General features: G+C 45.5%; 1 protein-coding gene across 1 annotated transcript; it reads left to right on the top strand.

Annotated features, from left to right (window-relative positions):
* The first annotated feature begins 9814 nt into the window (after positions 1-9814).
* c8a (complement C8 alpha chain) lies at positions 9815-15483 on the top strand. Its single transcript, NM_001124624.1, is given in 11 exon segments — positions 9815-9974; positions 11434-11548; positions 11688-11835; positions 12014-12161; positions 12312-12501; positions 12621-12803; positions 13067-13310; positions 13544-13681; positions 14005-14162; positions 14783-15008; positions 15165-15483. Coding segments are annotated over 11 exon segments (1848 nt in total). The 5' UTR covers positions 9815-9825; the 3' UTR covers positions 15314-15483.
* Positions 15484-17427: the final 1944 nt, after the last annotated feature.

Here is a 17427-nt window from a genome sequence, read left to right on the forward strand (position 1 = left end):
TTTATAGCCAAAGCTTGGAAGTATGGGGCTGCATACTTGGGAGTGTGTCATAAAGTGTGCGTTGCAAAACAAGTGGGTAGATCAACAGCGGGTTGACTCGTAACCCGCAGTCCCAGCGGGGAGGGTGGGTTTAGGGTTATGAAATATTGTCTGGATAAAGTTCGGGTTGAATAAAGAGAAACAATACCCCCAGAAATGTATCATTATTGGGCAATTTCTATCTATTCGTTTTTTATTTCATTATTTTAGGCTATGTGGCATTAGGGCCAAACTATACCGTGCCAAATAGCCAACACGCTTATCGCCAAATGCTTTTGGGAACGGGCAGAACAAGTTAACTTGCGAAATGTCGAGTTGAAAAAAAAGAGAAGGGAGGGCCAGAAAAGTAATGTTTTGGAAAGATTTGGTGTAGTGGTAAAAGGATGATAGCAGTGCAGGTTGTTATAGCCTACGTGATGGTTGTGAGGCACTATAAAATTTCGAGTCACCGAACGGACCTTCAAATAGACCTCTCACATAGCCTTAATATTACCTCCTGCAGAAATAAACATTTCTTGCAGCAGGCTAAAATGATACACCAAATGTTTTACTTGGGAACAAGAGTGGAGAAATATGATTTCTTTCTTTAGGCAACTTGAGAGAATGCAAATGCTCACGTCTGTCTGTAGAGGTGCTATCTTTATCTGAGTAATAAAAGCTGATAGTAGCCTATTTCAACCGCCGTTAATTTCAACCACATAAAATATGCATGCATCCAAGCGGAACTGAGATCTTATCAAAAACATGATTTTGGGTCGTTTTCACAGGTTTGTATTTTCTTACAACTGGTAAAACTGATATAATTTGGACATTTTGCACAGAAAATATTTCTGTTTGTTTTGTTATTGCATTTTCTCCTCGGCTCCTAAACGTCATTTTTTTTGTTGCCCCTAAACGTCATTTTTTTTGTTGCCCCTAAACGTCTTTTTTTTTTTTGCCCCTAAACCTCTGCACCGCGAAAGAAGCAGAGATGACAGCGACCACTTTATCAATGTCAACTAGATCGAATCATTCATTTGTATCGATGTATGACATTATTCTGGTTAGCAATGACTTATTTAGTATTTTAGTGCAACATATTGTCACATCCTGTTCTGTTTCACCTGTACTTGTCTCCACCCCCATCCAGGCGTCGCCCATCTTCCCCATTATCCTCTGTGTATTTATACCTGTGGTTTCTGTCTGTGCCAGTTCGTCTTGTTTGCTAAGTCAACCAGCATTTTTCTACTAGCTCCTGGTTTTTCCCAGTCTCTGTTTTTCTCATCCTCCTGGGTCTAACCTTTGCCTGTCCTGACTCTGTTCTCGCCTGCCTGACCATTTTGCCTGCCCCTGACCTCGAACCTGCCTGCGGCATTGTACCGTTTTGGACTACTTATGAACGTCAAACAACAACATTGACGAATACGCTGATTCGGTGAGCGAGTTCCTTAGAACGTGCGTTGAAGATTTCGTTCCCATAGCAACGATTAAAACATTCCCAAACCAGAAACCGTGGATTGATGGCAGCATTCGTGTGAAACTGAAAGCCCGAACCACTGCTTTTAATCAGGGCAAGGTGACCGGAAACATGACCGATTACAAACAGTGTAGCTATTCCCTCCGCAAGGCAATCTAACAAGCTAAACGTCAATATAGAGACAAAGTAGAATCGCAATTCAACGGCTCAGACACAAGAGGTATGTGGCAGGTTCTACGGTCAATCACGGATTACAAAAAGAAAACCAGCCCAGTCACGGACCAGGATGCCTTGCTCCCAGGCAGATTAAATAACTTTTTTTGCCCGCTTTGAGGACAATACAGTGCCACTGACATGGCCCGCAACCAAAACATGCGGACTCTCCTTCACTGCAGCCGAGGTGAGTAAAACATTTAAACGTGTTAACCCTCGCAAGGCTGCAGGCCCAGACGGCATCCCCAGCCGCACCCTCAGAGCATGCGCAGACCAGCTGGCTGGTGTGTTTACGGACATATTCAATCAATCCCAGTCTGCTGTTCCCACATGCTTCAAGAGGGCCACCATTGTTCCTGTTCCCAAGAAAGCTAAGGTAACTGAGCTAAACGACTAAGTGAGTAGCACTCACTTCCGTCATCATGAAGTGCTTTGAGAGACTAGTCAAGGACCATATCACCTCCACCCTACCTGACACCCTAGACCCACTCCAATTTGCTTACCGCCCAAATAGGTCCACAGACGATGCAATCTCAACCACACTGCACACTGCCCTAACCCATCTGGACAAGAGGACTACCTATGTGAGAATGCTGTTCATCGACTACAGCTCAGCATTTAACACCATAGTACCCTCCAAACTCGTCATCAACCCTGGGTCTCGACCCCGCCCTGTGCAACTGGGTACTGGACTTCCTGACGGGCCGCCCCCAGGTGGTGAGGGTAGGTAACAACATCTCCACCCCGCTGATCCTCAACACTGGGGCCCCACATGGGTGCGTTCTGAGCCCTCTCCTGTACTCCCTGTTCACCCACGACTGCGTGGCCATGCACGCCTCCAACTCAATCATCAAGTTTGCGGACAACACAACAGTGGTAGGCTTGATTACCAACAACGACGAGACGGCCTACAGGGAGGAGGTGAGGGCCCTCGGAGTGTGGTGTCAGGAAAATAACCTCACACTCAACGTCAACAAAACTAAGGAGATGATTGTGGACTTCAGGAAACAGCAGAGGGAACACCCCCCTATCCACATCGATGGAACAGTAGTGGAGAGGGTAGTAAGTTTTAAGTTCCTCGGCATACACATCACAGACAAACTGAATTGGTCCACCCACACAGACAGCATCGTGAAGAAGGCGCAGCAGCGCCTCTTCAACCTCAGGAGGCTGAAGAAATTCGGCTTGTCACCAAAAGCACTCACAAACTTCTACAGATGCACAATTGAGAGCATCCTGTTGGGCTGTATCACCGCCTGGTACAGCAACTGCTCCGCCCACAACCGTAAGGCTCTCCAGAGGGTAGTGAGGTCTGCACAACGCATCACCGGTGGCAAACTACCTGCCCTCCAGGACACCTACACCACCCGATGTCACAGGAAGGCCACAAAGATCATCAAGGACAACAACCACCCGAGCCACTGCCTGTTCACCCCGCTATCATCCAGAAGGCGAGGTCAGTACAGGTGCATCAAAGCTGGGACCGAGAGACTGAAAAACAGCTTCTATCTCAAGGCCATCAGACTGTTAAACAGCCACCACTAACATTGAGTGGCTGCTGCCAAAACACTGACTCAACTCCAGCCACTTTAATAATGGGAATTGATGTAAAATATATCACTAGCCACTTTAAACAATGCCACTTAATATAATGTTTACATACCCTACATTATTAATCTCATATGTCTACGTATATACTGTACTCTATATCATCTACTGCTTCTTTATGTAATACATGTATCACTAGCCACTTTAAACTATGCCACTTTGTTTACATACTCATCTCATATGTATATACTGTACTCGATACCATCTACTGCATCTTGCCTATGCCGTTCTGTACCATCACTCATTCATCTTTATGTACATATTCTTTATCGCTTTACACTTGTGTGTATAAGGTAGTAGTTTTGGAATTGTTAGTTAGATTACTCGTTGGTTATTACTGCATTGTCGGAACTAGAAGCATAAGCATTTCGCTACACTCGCATTAACATCTGCTAACCATGTGTATGTGACAAATACAATTTGATTTGATTTGAACTCTTGCCTGTCCTGACCTGCCTTTTGCCTACGCCTTGGATTATAATAAATATCAGAACTCAAACCATCTGCCTCCAATGTGTCTGCATCTGGGTCTCGCTTTGTGTCGTTATCGTACGAACTGGCCATGACAGACCCAGCAGACTTGGACCAGCTCCGTCACGCTGTCTCCCTGCAGGGAGTTACCATTGAGAAACAGGAGGAGCTACTTCAGAACCTGATGGAGAGGTTCCAATCTCTGGCGGAACTCCACGTCCAGGGGTTCAAGGCATTAACGGAGCAATTCCGTGAATTAGCTCACAGATAGCATTCCACATCTGAGACCTCCCAGCCACTAAGTAACTTCCCTACTAGTGGTGGGTTTGTTCAGCCTACCCCGGCTCTCCGAGAACCCCGCCTACCTCTTCCGGAGCGATATTCTGGCGATCCTGGAACCTGCCTGGCGTTTCTTTCCCAGTGCTCCCTCATTTTTGAGCTTCAGCCATATTCATTCCCTTTGGATTGATCGAAGATAGCATATCTAATTATGCTAATGTCCGGAAGGGTGCTCTCCTGGGGTTTGGGAACAACAATCCGCTGTTTGCCATAACTTGGAAGATTTCATGGCGGAGGTGAGGAAGGTATTTGATTCTCCGGTGCTCGGGAGAGAGGCGGCCCAAAAACTACTGAAGGTACATCAGAGCTCCCGTAGTGTGACAGACTACACAGTATATGTTCACACATTGGCCGCCGAGAGTGCCTGGAATTCGGAGGCTCTGTTCGATACCTTCTTTCACGGACTGCCCGAGGAAATAAAGGACAAGCTCGCAGCTCGGGAGTTACCATTGGACCTCAATTCCCTCATCGCCCTCACGATTAGGATTGATGGATGTCTACGAGAATGCAAGCGTGAGAGGAGGTCAGGTCTCGAGAACATTCGTCCATCCGCTGCTGCTTGCTCACCTCCGAAGGAATCCATAAATCCCCTAAGTGTGCATTTCCGAGAAGCGCCAAAGCCACCCGAGTTCCCTCGAGAATCACCGGCGACGGATGAGTCTATGCAACTGGGCAGAGCTATATTGTCTCCTAGAGAATGCTCTCACAGTGTGAGCTCCGACTGTTGTCTGTACTGTGTGGCTGCGGAACATTATATAGCCACCTGCCCTGTTAAGAGACCTATTTCTTTAGTACAGTGCCTTGCGAAAGTATTCGGCCCCCTTGAACTTTGCGAACTTTTGCCACATTTCAGGCTTCAAACATAAAGATATAAAACTGTATTTTTTTGTGAAGAATCAACAACAAGTGGGACACAATCATGAAGTGGAACGACATTTATTGGATATTTCAAACTTTTTTAACAAATCAAAAACTGAAAAATTGGGCGTGCAAAGTTATTCAGCCCCCTTAAGTTAATACTTTGTAGCGCCACCTTTTGCTGTGATTACAGCTGTAAGTCGCTTGGGGTATGTCTCTATCAGTTTTGCACATCGAGATAATTAATTTTTTTCCCATTCCTCCTTGCAAAACAGCTCGAGCTCAGTGAGGTTGGATGGAGAGCATTTGTGAACAGCAGTTTTCAGTTCTTTCCACAGATTCTCGATTGGATTCAGGTCTGGACTTTGACTTGGCCATTCTAACACCTGGATATGTTTATTTTTGAACCATTCCATTGTAGATTTTGCTTTATGTTTTGGATCATTGTCTTGTTGGAAGACAAATTTCCGTCCCAGTCTCAGGTCTTTTGCAGACTCCATCAGGTTTTCTTCCAGAATGGTCCTGTATTTGGCTCCATCCATCTTCCCATCAATTTTAACCATCGTCCCTGTCCCTGCTGAAGAAAAGCAGGCCCAAACCATGATGCTGCCACCACCATGTTTGACAGTGGGGATGGTGTGTTCAGCTGTGTTGCTTTTACGCCAAACATAACGTTTTGCATTGTTGCCAAAAAGTTCAATTTTGGTTTCATCTGACCAGAGCACCTTCTTCCACATGTTTGGTGTGTCTCCCAGGTGGCTTGTGGCAAACTTTAAACGACACTTTTTATGGATATCTTTAAGAAATGGCTTTCTTCTTGCCACTCTTCCATAAAGGCCAGATTTGTGCAATATACGACTGATTGTTGTCCTATGGACAGAGTCTCCCACCTCAGCTGTAGATCTCTGCAGTTCATCCAGAGTGATCATGGGCCTCTTGGCTGCATCTCTGATCAGTCTTCTCCTTGTAGGAGCTGAAAGTTTAGAGGGACGGCCAGGTCTTGGTAGATTTGCAGTGGTCTGATACTCCTTCCATTTCAATATTATCGCTTGCACAGTGCTCCTTGGGATGTTTAAAGCTTGGGAAATATTTTTGTATCCAAATCCGGCTTTAAACTTCTTCACAACAGTATCTCGGACCTGCCTGGTGTGTTCCTTGTTCTTCATGATGCTCTCTGCGCTTTTAACGGACCTCTGAGACTATCACAGTGCAGGTGCATTTATACGGAGACTTGATTACACACAGGTGGATTGTATTTATCATCATTAGTCATTTAGGTCAACATTGGATCATTCAGAGATCCTCACTGAACTTCTGGAGAGAGTTTGCTGCACTGAAAGTAAATGGGCCGAATAATTTTGCACGCCCAATTTTTCAGTTTTTGATTTGTTAAAAAAGTTTGAAATATCCAATAAATGTCGTTCCATGATTGTGTCCCACTTGTTGTTGATTCTTCACAAAAAAATACAGTTTTATATCTTTATGTTTGAAGCCTGATATGTGGCAAAAGGTCGCAAAGTTCAAGGGGGCCGAATACTTTCGCAAGGCACTGTAGGTACAAGTACAAGAATTCTCTAATTCCCATCATCCGCACTCCTTTTTTTGTGTGATACTCCTGTGGGTAGACCAGTCTAAGTCACTCTGGGGCAGATGAGAGCTTTATGGATGCTACCCTAGTTTCTGAATTAGGTATCCCCACTCAACTCCTCTCTCTTCCTATGGACGCTAGAGCACTGGATGGTCGCTCCATTGGAAGAGTTACCCACAGTACCATCATCTCCTGGAGATCTTCAGCAAGACACGGGCTACTTCTTCCCCTGCATTGTCCCTACAATTGTGCCATTAACCTTCTTCCAGGCACCAAACTGCCCTGTGGTCAGCTATATTCCCTATCCGGCCCAGAGACCAAGGCCATGGAGGAGTATATTGAGGACTCTCTGGCTGCTGGAAGCATCCATTATTCTGCATCCTCTGCCAGCGCAGGGTTTTTCTTTGTGGAAAAGGGCAAGACCCTGCGTCTGTGCATTGACTACCTGGGTCTTAATGACATAACTATCAAGAATCGTTACCCCCTAGCACTCCTCTCCTCAGTTTTCGAACCTCTCCAGGGGGCTACAATCTTTTCCAAGCTGGACCTTCGGGAATGCCTACCACCTGGTTCGTATACGCAAAGGAGATGAGTGGAAGGCAGCTTTAAACACTGCCAGTAGACATGATGAGTACCTGGTCATGCCTTTTGGTCTCACCAGGTGTCTTCCAGGCCCCGGTAAACGATGTGCTCCGGGACATGTTAAATCGTTTTGTGTTCGTCTACCTCGACGATGTCCTGTTTTTTCCCCCCATTTTGCCCAAGAACACATCCTCCATGTTCGACAAGTCCTTCAGCGCCTCCTGGAGAACTAGTTATTTGTGAAAGCGGAGGAGTGCGAGTTCCACCGTTCTACAATCTCCTTTCTGGGATATGTCATCGCTGAAGGAAATGTCCAGATGGACCATGAAAATGTGAAAGCAGTAGTGGATTGCCCCCAACCTACATCCAGGGTGCAGCTGCAACTTTTCCTGGGGTTTGCCAATTTCTACCGCTGTTTCATTCAAGGCTACATCACCCTGGCGGCCCCCTCTCTGCACTCACCCCTCCCAAGGTGTGTTCACATGGTCCCCAGCTGTTGACAGAGCCTTTGTGGACCTGAAGCATCGGTTCACTACAGCCCCAATCCTCGTCCATCCGGACCCATCCCGTTAGTTTGTGGTTGAGGTCGATGCTTCTGATTATGGAGTGGGGGCTATCCTGTCCCATCGGTCTGCCTAGGACCAAAAGCTCCATCCCTGTGCTTTCCTGTCCCATTGTCTCAATTCTGCAGAAAGAAGCTACAACGTAGGTGACTGAGAACTCCTGGTGGTCAAGATGGCACTGGAAGAGTGGAGGCACTGTCTGGAAGGAGCAGAACATCCATTTTTGGTTTGGACCGACAATAAGAATTTGGAACATCTCCGCACAGCCAAGCGCCTTAACTCCAGGCAGGCCCGGTGGACTCTGTTATACACCAGATTCAACGGCACCATTTCCTACCGCCCAGGGTCCAAGAATGTCAAACCTGCCACACCCTCTGACCCCGACACCATCCTCCCTACCTCATGCCTTGTGGCTTCAGTGGGCTGGGGTATTGAGACCCTGGTCTGTAAGGCACAACGTTCCCAGCCTGACCCTGGAGGGGGCCCGGCTAATCGGTTGTTTGTCCCTAATTCAGTCCAGTCCCAGGTATGGAATGGACTCATTCCTCCAGGCTTACCTGTCACCCGGGTTCCCGTCGAACCCTGGCCTTCCTCCGACAACATTTCTGGTGGCCCATGGTTCCTGACGCCTCTGCCTTTGACGCTGCATGCACTGTTTGCGCTCAGAATAAGACATTGCGGCAAGCTCCGTCTGGCCTTCTTCACCCACTACCTGTCCCTCAACGTCCCTGGTCCCATATTTCCCTGGACTTTGTCACTGGGCTCCCTCCGTCTGATGGCAACACTGTCTTTCTGACGGTAGTGGATTGGTTTTCCAAGGCTGCCCATTTCATTCCTCTCCCCAAACTACCCTCTGCCAAAGAGACAACCCAGCTCATGGTGCAGCATGTCTTCCAGATCTATGGACTCCCGGTTGACATGGTCTCCGTCCGGGGTCCTCAGTTCTCGTCTCGGTTCTGGAAGGCGTTCTGCACCCTTATTGGGTCGTCAGCCAGCCTGTCCTCCGGATTCCATCCCCAATCCAACGGCCAGTCGGAGCGAGCGAACCAAGCTCTGGAAACAAGTTTAATATGCCTCGTCTCAACCAACCCCACTACCTGGAGCCGACAACTGGTCTGGATGGAGTACGACTGGACACTCTTCCCTGTTCGACCACTGGACTCTCCCCTTTCGAGTGCTCCATGTGTATCAGCCTCCACTCTTCAATGAACAAGAGCAGGAAGTCAGCATACCCTGGGCCGAGATGTTCGTCCGCCATTGTCGGCGTACCTGGAGAAGAGCCATGCAAAATAGTCTTGCGTGACAACAAATCTGCACAGTAAGCTGATCCATACACCCACTGTTGAGCCTCCCACTTCTGTTGACACGCCCACTTCAGACACGCTTTATGTAGGCAGTTATCCATGGCTCAAACGTTGCCTATTATTTTGACAAAATAGTCAAGTGACCGCTCTAACAATGGAAATGCATGCCTCAAACATTTACACCATCATTGTAAAGCCCTAGTTATTGTTGCTTTGACAAAGTCATTTCTGAAGATCATTTATTTCATATGATTAGTGATTCATTTACTTTCATCCCTCCTTTTAAGGTCCACCCTGTTACATGAACTGAACTCTTGTTTAAATATGTTGAAATTGTTCTTTAAATGTTGTTTTCAGTGACTGAGCGTGTACAACATAATATCACGTCAACCCTGTTACCCATAAATAGTCTACAAATGTTTTAACACATCAATTTCCCCTCCATGCTGCACACAACATGCTTACATTCCCCCAAACACGTTTTTTGTGTAAAGTTGAACATGTGCTCTTTATGACAGAACATTAAAATGAGGTGAAATTAGTTTTCTTGGACCAAGTTACACTTCTCAAAATATGCTCTGTTCATGGAACGACCTGTGTGTGTGTTTTGTACTACGAATTTTGGAAGTGAGTGGGCCAGGATGTGGTGTGCTTGTGTAGACCTATGTGTGTGATATTACGAAAAATATATTTCCCAACTGTTAGAGCATGTTTACCCTTGATCAATCATTTACTGTGGCCTCTTATGACATGAGTGCACTTACCCCAGGATGACAACTATCAGTCATCTAAACAAAGCTTAACATGAGCTCATTTTCATCAAGGAGCTCTTTTATTTCTAATATGAATAGACTGATATGTGTATTATTGGGCTCCTACATTCTGCTGCTGGTTTTAAACAAATCTCCCACTGTAGATGCAACGGAGTACTCATGGAATATGGCTGAAACCAGGTAGATTTCTGTAGTTTTTACTACAAATACTACTACTTTTATTTACTACTACTGGGTGATTCCAGCAGGAGCAGAAACTATTACTGGTATTTCAGATTGTTCTGGCAATTCTCACACTGAAACTTCATTGGGAGGTAGAATGACTAAAATACTTTTTACATTTGTGTCACAAAACATTTTTGAGAAAATCATGATGATAATTTAGAGACAGAATACAGAGAGCAGAGTTTACACACATTATGTACAACTAGGTAGAATGAGCATAGAGCTATAAGAGAATGGGTAATGTATACAGCTTATGTGTATTATCAGTATGAATATATTTAAATGCAGTATAGTACAGGTATTTGTGTACATTTCAGAGATGGCTTGATGCGGTGTGCATGCATTTTACAGACACGCTTATCCAGAGCAACTAGGGTAAAGAGCCTTGCTCATGGGCATATCATTAGACTAGTCGGCGATTTGAACCAGTGACCTTTCGGGTTATGCCTCCTGTCAGACCATATAATATGTGACCCGTACATGATACAGACAACATCTGGGTGTCATTATACTCCTTATAATGTACTCTGTCATATAGAGTATGTTTAGATTCTGAAATGTATTTATTTATTTTATTTATTTCACCTTTATTTAACCAGGTAGGCAAGTTGAGAACAAGTTCTCATTTACAATTGCGACCTGGATACACGTTCACATGAATTTATTCAGCATTAAAACGATTTAAAATTAATATTTCAAAACAATCCTTTTTGATGAAGCTCTTTTTTTAGACATATTGTTTGAAACAATACACTCTTCAGACCCATCACATTTCCAGAGTGGCTCTGGGACTTTTAATGATATGACCCATTTTATACATATAACCAATCACAGCCCTCCTTTAGGATTGCATATTCAGCAAATCACCAGCAGTGGGCGTTCCCTTAGAAACCATTTACCATTTACAGTATTGCTGGTGTTCATAAAATTGGTCAGAATTTCAGAATTAGCAGAGCCCACTTTGGAAATGTGATCTACTTGTACTTTAAAATGAACAAAATCCAAAATAATAGTTTTGAGATATTTATATGAATATTTTTTTATGTAGAATAAATTTGTGAGAAAATGTGTATTTCAGAATCTAGACATAGTCCATATGTTAGAGCACACTATCAGGGGTATAATGACACCCAGACGTTGTCAGTATCGTGTACGGCTCACAGATCATGTATAGGTCTAAAAAACACCAATAATGGCAACTTTCCCCATGATAAAAAAACAAATTACGTTTTGTGATGTAAATCTAAAAAGCATATCACACATACCTCCTCCCAATTACATTTCTATGTGAGAATTGCCAGAAATTCTAAGATGACAAAAATATTTTCTGCTCCCGCTGTTGTGGAATCGCTCTACTTCAATCTAAAATGTCTGTGAAGCTTGAAACTGTAATGGTATTTGTATTTGACTGAAGAACAGGGCAATCTGCTATCAGGAGGGTCAGGAGTGTAAACAAACCAGCTCCTATCAACTGTAAGATGAAAATGTGGTCGTCATGGAGCCCTTGTGACTCCTGCACAGACAAGAAGGTAAAGGGTTTCTTCTCATTATACGGTTCATGTTCAAGGCTTGGGACTAAATAATAAACTATACTTTCTATGATACACAATGATCTGTTGTTCCACTAAAACAATTCTCATATTTGTGTTCATTATTTATATTGCCCAGTTTCGTTTCCGTTACATGGAGAAAGCGTCCCAGTTTGGTGGGAGACAATGTTTGGACAGTCAGTGGGAAGAGCTGGCATGCCCCACAGCACAGGCAGTGTGTTGGGAACCAGACATCTGTGGAGAAAGATTCACCTGCAATGCCACAGGTAAGTACACAATATACATCACCTCCAACCTCAAGCCAAGCGTACAATGTGTTGAGTCTTCTTTTGTCTCCAAATGTTTCATGTGGTTTTCATGTGGGTTTGTGTGTGTGTGTGCATACGTGCTTGTAATGAGCGTGTGTGTGTGCGTGTGTGCGTGCGTGCATCCATCCGTACTTAGGTCGTTGTGTGAGCCAGGCGCTTCGCTGTAACGGTGAGGTCGACTGTGACGACGAGTCTGATGAGACGGACTGTGAGCAGGTGGACGACAGACAGGACAAGTGTTCCACACTACTACCCATCCCTGGAGCTGGCCGCGGCACTCAGGGGTAAGCAGGGGTCAGAGGACAGAGGTCATCAACAGTCATAATAAGTGGGAACAACAGGATGCATCTGACACAGAAAATATATGTTGCTGTTTGTGCTGCACACACACATCATTTGAAACAACAACAAAGTATTGCTCTTTATGTTCCTAGCTTTAACATACTGACAGGAGAATTTGTGGACCACGTTCTTGACCCACAATACTATGGAGGACAGTGTGAATATGTCTACAATGGAGAATGGAGAAAACTCATCTATGATCCCTTCTGTGAGAATTTACATTATAACGAGGATGAGAAAAACTATCGTAAACCCTACAACTTCCATACATACCGCTTCATGGTACGGTACTGTACTGTATGCATCGTCATGTCACAAAATGGACACTTTTTACAATGCTCAACTTATCAATGACATTTGAAAAAAGTTATATGTGTTTTGTTATTTTTGGGTTATTCTAGGCCCAGGCTACTTCTGAAGGCTCCTCAGAGTATTATGAAGATATGGCCACATTACTGAAAGCCAGAAAGACGGAAGATTCTTTTAATCTGGGTGTTACTGTTGGGATTCAGTACGTGGAGTTTGGAGTATCAGGGAATGTGGAGTCTGCGTTACTAACAAATCTAACAAAATACACCAATCAGGTAAGAGAATATGTCTTAAATAATACCCCCGAAACAGCCTCTTTATACCCAGGGAACACAACTGTAGTTAGTCCCTGGCTGCGTTTTATTCCAGGAGGCTATTGCCTACAACCTTGTTTTCTCAGATCCACGAAGGGTAGTGAACGAGAACATCCATCCTGAAATGAAACCCCTGAGTCCTATATTTCTCATTTGAGCATGTATGAAGCTGAAAAGCGCTATACAAATATAGTTCTGGTTATGTGTTCTCCTTTGTCCCTCAGGAACTTGGCTTCATCAGGTTGCAGTCTAAGGTTCAGACGGCCCAGTTTAAGATGAGGAGCGAGGGGCTGATGCTTCATGAAGACATGTACCTGTCCCTCATGGAGCTTCCTGAGGAGAAGTATGACTTTGGCCTGTACTCCCGCTTCCTCAACACTTACGGAACGCACTACGTCACCCAGGGCATCATGGGAGGGACCCTGGAGTATGTGGCGGTCGTCAACACAACCGCCATGAAAACGTCTAGTATGGTGTCTTTTTTTATTTCTGTGATGCTGTCGTTGAATGAGTGAGCGAGGTTTCAGGCTGGGTCAGTGGTGGAAAAAGTGTGAAGGATTTTTAGACCTTTCTATATTTTGGGAGGAACCATATAATATTATCATGTGAGTTATTAAAGTCAATGGTATATTTGAAGAGTCCATTTCTGTGTGAATTTAATGCTTATTCCAAAACTTGTTTTTGCTCTTGACTTTTAACAGAGATTGATGCGGAACAACTTAAAGGGTGTTTGGGTGGATCCATTGGCATAAGCAGTCCTATAGGCAAGACGAAGCAGGTAGAAGTTGGAGGCAAACTTGAAGTCAAAGGTTGCAAAGGCACTGGCTCTTATGAAAAAGGTGTGTGATCATCCCAACCGACCTTATCTAGCAAAGGACACCTTGGTTAACATTTCCTACTTTTTCTACCAACACCAGATACCAAAGGACAGCTTGGTTAACATTTCCTACTTTTTCTAACAACACCAGATTTCTACCTCATTTCAACTGTATATTGTTGTTCAACTTTCTGACTTTCTGGTAGTAACATTCAGTTAGAGCAATTGTGGGTAACAGGGATAGGGTATATTCAGTAAGTATACTGGAATTGCAGTTTACTTCCAGAGTTTACTGAATTGAGATGGACCCATGTGGATAATTGATGATTTCCCTCTGTAACCCAGAGATGTATGGCAGCTCCAGTTTGATCAAGGACATTGTGACGCTGGTGAAGGGGGGCAGTACAGGAAGTAGTGGGGGTCTGCTGGCCATCAAGGACCCTGACACATACAGGAAGTGGGGCCTTTCGCTCAAGTACAACCCAAATCTCATCGAGTTTGAGGTATAATAGCATTTACTTACAGATATACCTGAACACACTGTATATAGCCAATGATGTATATAAACCCTGGATTGCTGATGCTATGTATTGGCCATTGAGAGGCTTTGAAGCCACCAGTCGGCCATATTGGCACTCCCCGGTAGAAGCAGTCCTCCATAGGACTGAATGGAATTCTACAGTATTTCAATTAAATGTTTAAAGGACAATTTTTTGTTGTTGTTGTAGTGGGTACAGTAACATTAGAACTTTCAGAAAATGTTACTTTAAGAAATGTTTGTGTATATACTGTATGTTTAGCTCACATAACATTATTTAAAAGTCTCTAATAAAATAAACATGACAAAAACAAATGTAGACATTCATAAATGCATTTCTATAGCTTCCAGAATATGTTTTACAATGGTGGGGGAGTGCCAGTCAACCAGTGTATATATACATTGTGTATTCAGCACACAGATGGTGCTGGACATTACATCTGTGCATGCTACTTGAAACATGGTACTTTTACGTGTTTACTTTATATACAGTGCATTCAAACATAGTACATTCAATATGCACAAACACATCAAGTAACTCATCAAGCATGGTCTCCTCTTCCCTCCTCTCCCCCCTCTCCCCAGACCCTGCCCATATTTGAGCTGGTGCGTCTGAGCACAGCGGGGGACCACGTGGGGGCACGGCCGGCCCACCTGAGGAGGGCGTGGGAGGAGTACCTGCTCCAGTTCAACTCCTGTCGCTGTGCTCCCTGCAGGCATGACGGCATCCCTGTCCTCTCCCAGACCTCCTGCCACTGCATCTGCAAGCAGGGCTTCAGAGGGGAAGCCTGCGAGGAAACCCTCAGGAAAGGTGGGCGTAACAGTGCTATTATATGCAGTTACTTATATCTGCCCTCAGATGACAGCAAGTGCCACACCTTACTACAGTAACTATGCTATTCAGTTAGTATGTGTAGAGACGTAGATGAGTGGGTAACACAGAGCCTGGCATTCTGTCGTCTGATAGATTCCACGACGGACGGGGCCTGGAGTTGCTGGGGGGCGTGGTCTTCCTGTCAGTCAGGAAGTAAGACGCGCCGACGGTCATGTGACAACCCCCAGCCAGATGGGGGTGCCGCCTGCCTTGGCTCCTCCTCCCAGAACCAACGCTGTTGATGTCACCAGCCAGACGGGTCACAGCGCGGCAGGGGACACAGATTTCAAAACTACATCAGGAAGTAGGAGTGAATACCAATGATGTTCATTATGTTACCAACTCTGTATTTTTATCTGGCCAGAAAGATGAGGGTCAAAAAGTTTGTTCAGAAATAAAACAGTTCAAGATATTCTCGATTATCAAATCATTTTGTTTTATTTGTCACATGCGCAGAATATGTTTTATCTCCTCAGTTATCTCACTGTCACTATAAAATACTCAACATTGAAAACATACTGTAACACAGGCACAACACTTCCAATTATTTTACTAGGCAAGTCAGTTAAGAACAAATTATTTTATACAATGGTGGCTTAGGAACAGTGGGTTAACTGCATTGTTCAGGGGCAGAACAACATATTTATACCTTGTCAGATCAGGGATTCGATGCAGCAACATTTCAGTTACTGGCCCAACGCTCTAACCAGTAGGCACCCTGCTGGTTACTGGCCCAACGCTCTAACCACTAGGCACCCTGCTGGTTACTGGCCCAATGCTCTAACCACAAGGCACCCTGCTGGTTACTGGCCCAACGCTCTAACCACTAGGCACCCTGCTGGTTACTGGCCCAATGCTCCAACCACTAGGCACTCTGCTGGTTACTGGCCCACCGCTCTAACCACTAGGCACCCTGCTGGTTACTGGCCCAATGCTCTAACCACTAGGCACCCTGCTGGTTACTGGCCCAACGCTCTAACCACTAGGCACCCTGCTGGTTACTGGCCAAACTCTCTAACCACTAGGCACCCCGCTGGTTACTGGCCCAATGCTCTAACCTCTAGGCTTCCTGCTGGTTACTGGCCCAACGCTCTAACCACTAGGCACCCTGCTGGTTACTGGCCCAATGCTCTAACCACTAGGCTACCTGCTGGTTACTGGCCCAATGCTCTAACCACTAGGCACCCTGCTGGTTACTGGCCCAACACTCTAACCACTAGGCACCCTGCTGGTTACTGGCCCAATGCTCCAACCACTAGGCTTCCTGCTGTGCTGGTTACTGGCCCAACGCTCTAACCACTAGGCTACCTGCTGGTTACTGGCCCAATGCTCTAACCACTAGGCTACCTGCTGGTTACTGGCCCAACACTCTAACCACTAGGCTACCTGCTGGTTACTGGCCCAACACTTTAACCACTAGGCACCCTGCTGGTTACAGGCCCAACACTTTAACCACTAGGCTACCTGCTGGTTACTGGCCCAATGCTCTAACCACTAGGCTACCTGCTGGTTACTGGCCCAATGCTCTAACCACTAGGCTACCTGCTGGTTACTGGCCCAACACTCTAACCACTAGGCTACCTGCTGGTTATTGGCCCAACACTTTAACCACTAGGCACCCTGCTGGTTACAGGCCCAACACTTTAACCACTAGGCTTCCTGCTGGTTACTGGCCCAACGCTCTAACCACTAGGCTACCTGCTGGTTACTGGCCCAATGCTCTAACCACTAGGCTACCTGCTGGTTACTGGCCCAACGCTCTAACCACTAGGCTACCTGCTAGTTACTGGCCCAACACTTTAACCACTAGGCACCCTGCTGGTTACTGGCCCAACACTTTAACCACTAGGCTACCTGATGGTTACTGGCCCAATGCTCTAACCACTAGGCTACTTGCTGGTTACTGGCCCAACACTTTAACCACTAGGCACCCTGCTGGTTACTGGCCCAGCACTTTAACCCCTAGACTACCTGCTGGTTACTGGCCCAACGCTTTAACCACTAGGCACCCTGCTGGTTACTGGCCCAACGCTCTAACCACTAGGCTACCTGCTGGTTACTGGCCCAACACTCTAGCCACTAGGCTACCTGCTGGTTACTGGCCCAACACTTTAACCACTAGGCACCCTGCTAGTTACTGGCACAACACTTTAACCACTAGGCTACCTGCTGGTTACTGGCCCAACACTTTAACCACTAGGCTACCTGCTGGTTACTGGCCCAACACTTTAACCACTAGGCTACCTGCTGGTTACTGGCCCAACGCTCTAACCACTAGGCTACCTGCTGGTTACTGGCCCAACACTTTAACCACTAGGCTACCTGCCTCCCCTATTAGCTTTATTTCAATTAAGAG

The sequence above is a fragment of the Oncorhynchus mykiss genome, chromosome 8, assembly GCF_057628025.1.
Source record: "Oncorhynchus mykiss isolate SJ-2025 chromosome 8, ASM5762802v1, whole genome shotgun sequence".
In the NCBI taxonomy this organism is placed as follows: Eukaryota; Metazoa; Chordata; class Actinopteri; order Salmoniformes; family Salmonidae; genus Oncorhynchus; species Oncorhynchus mykiss.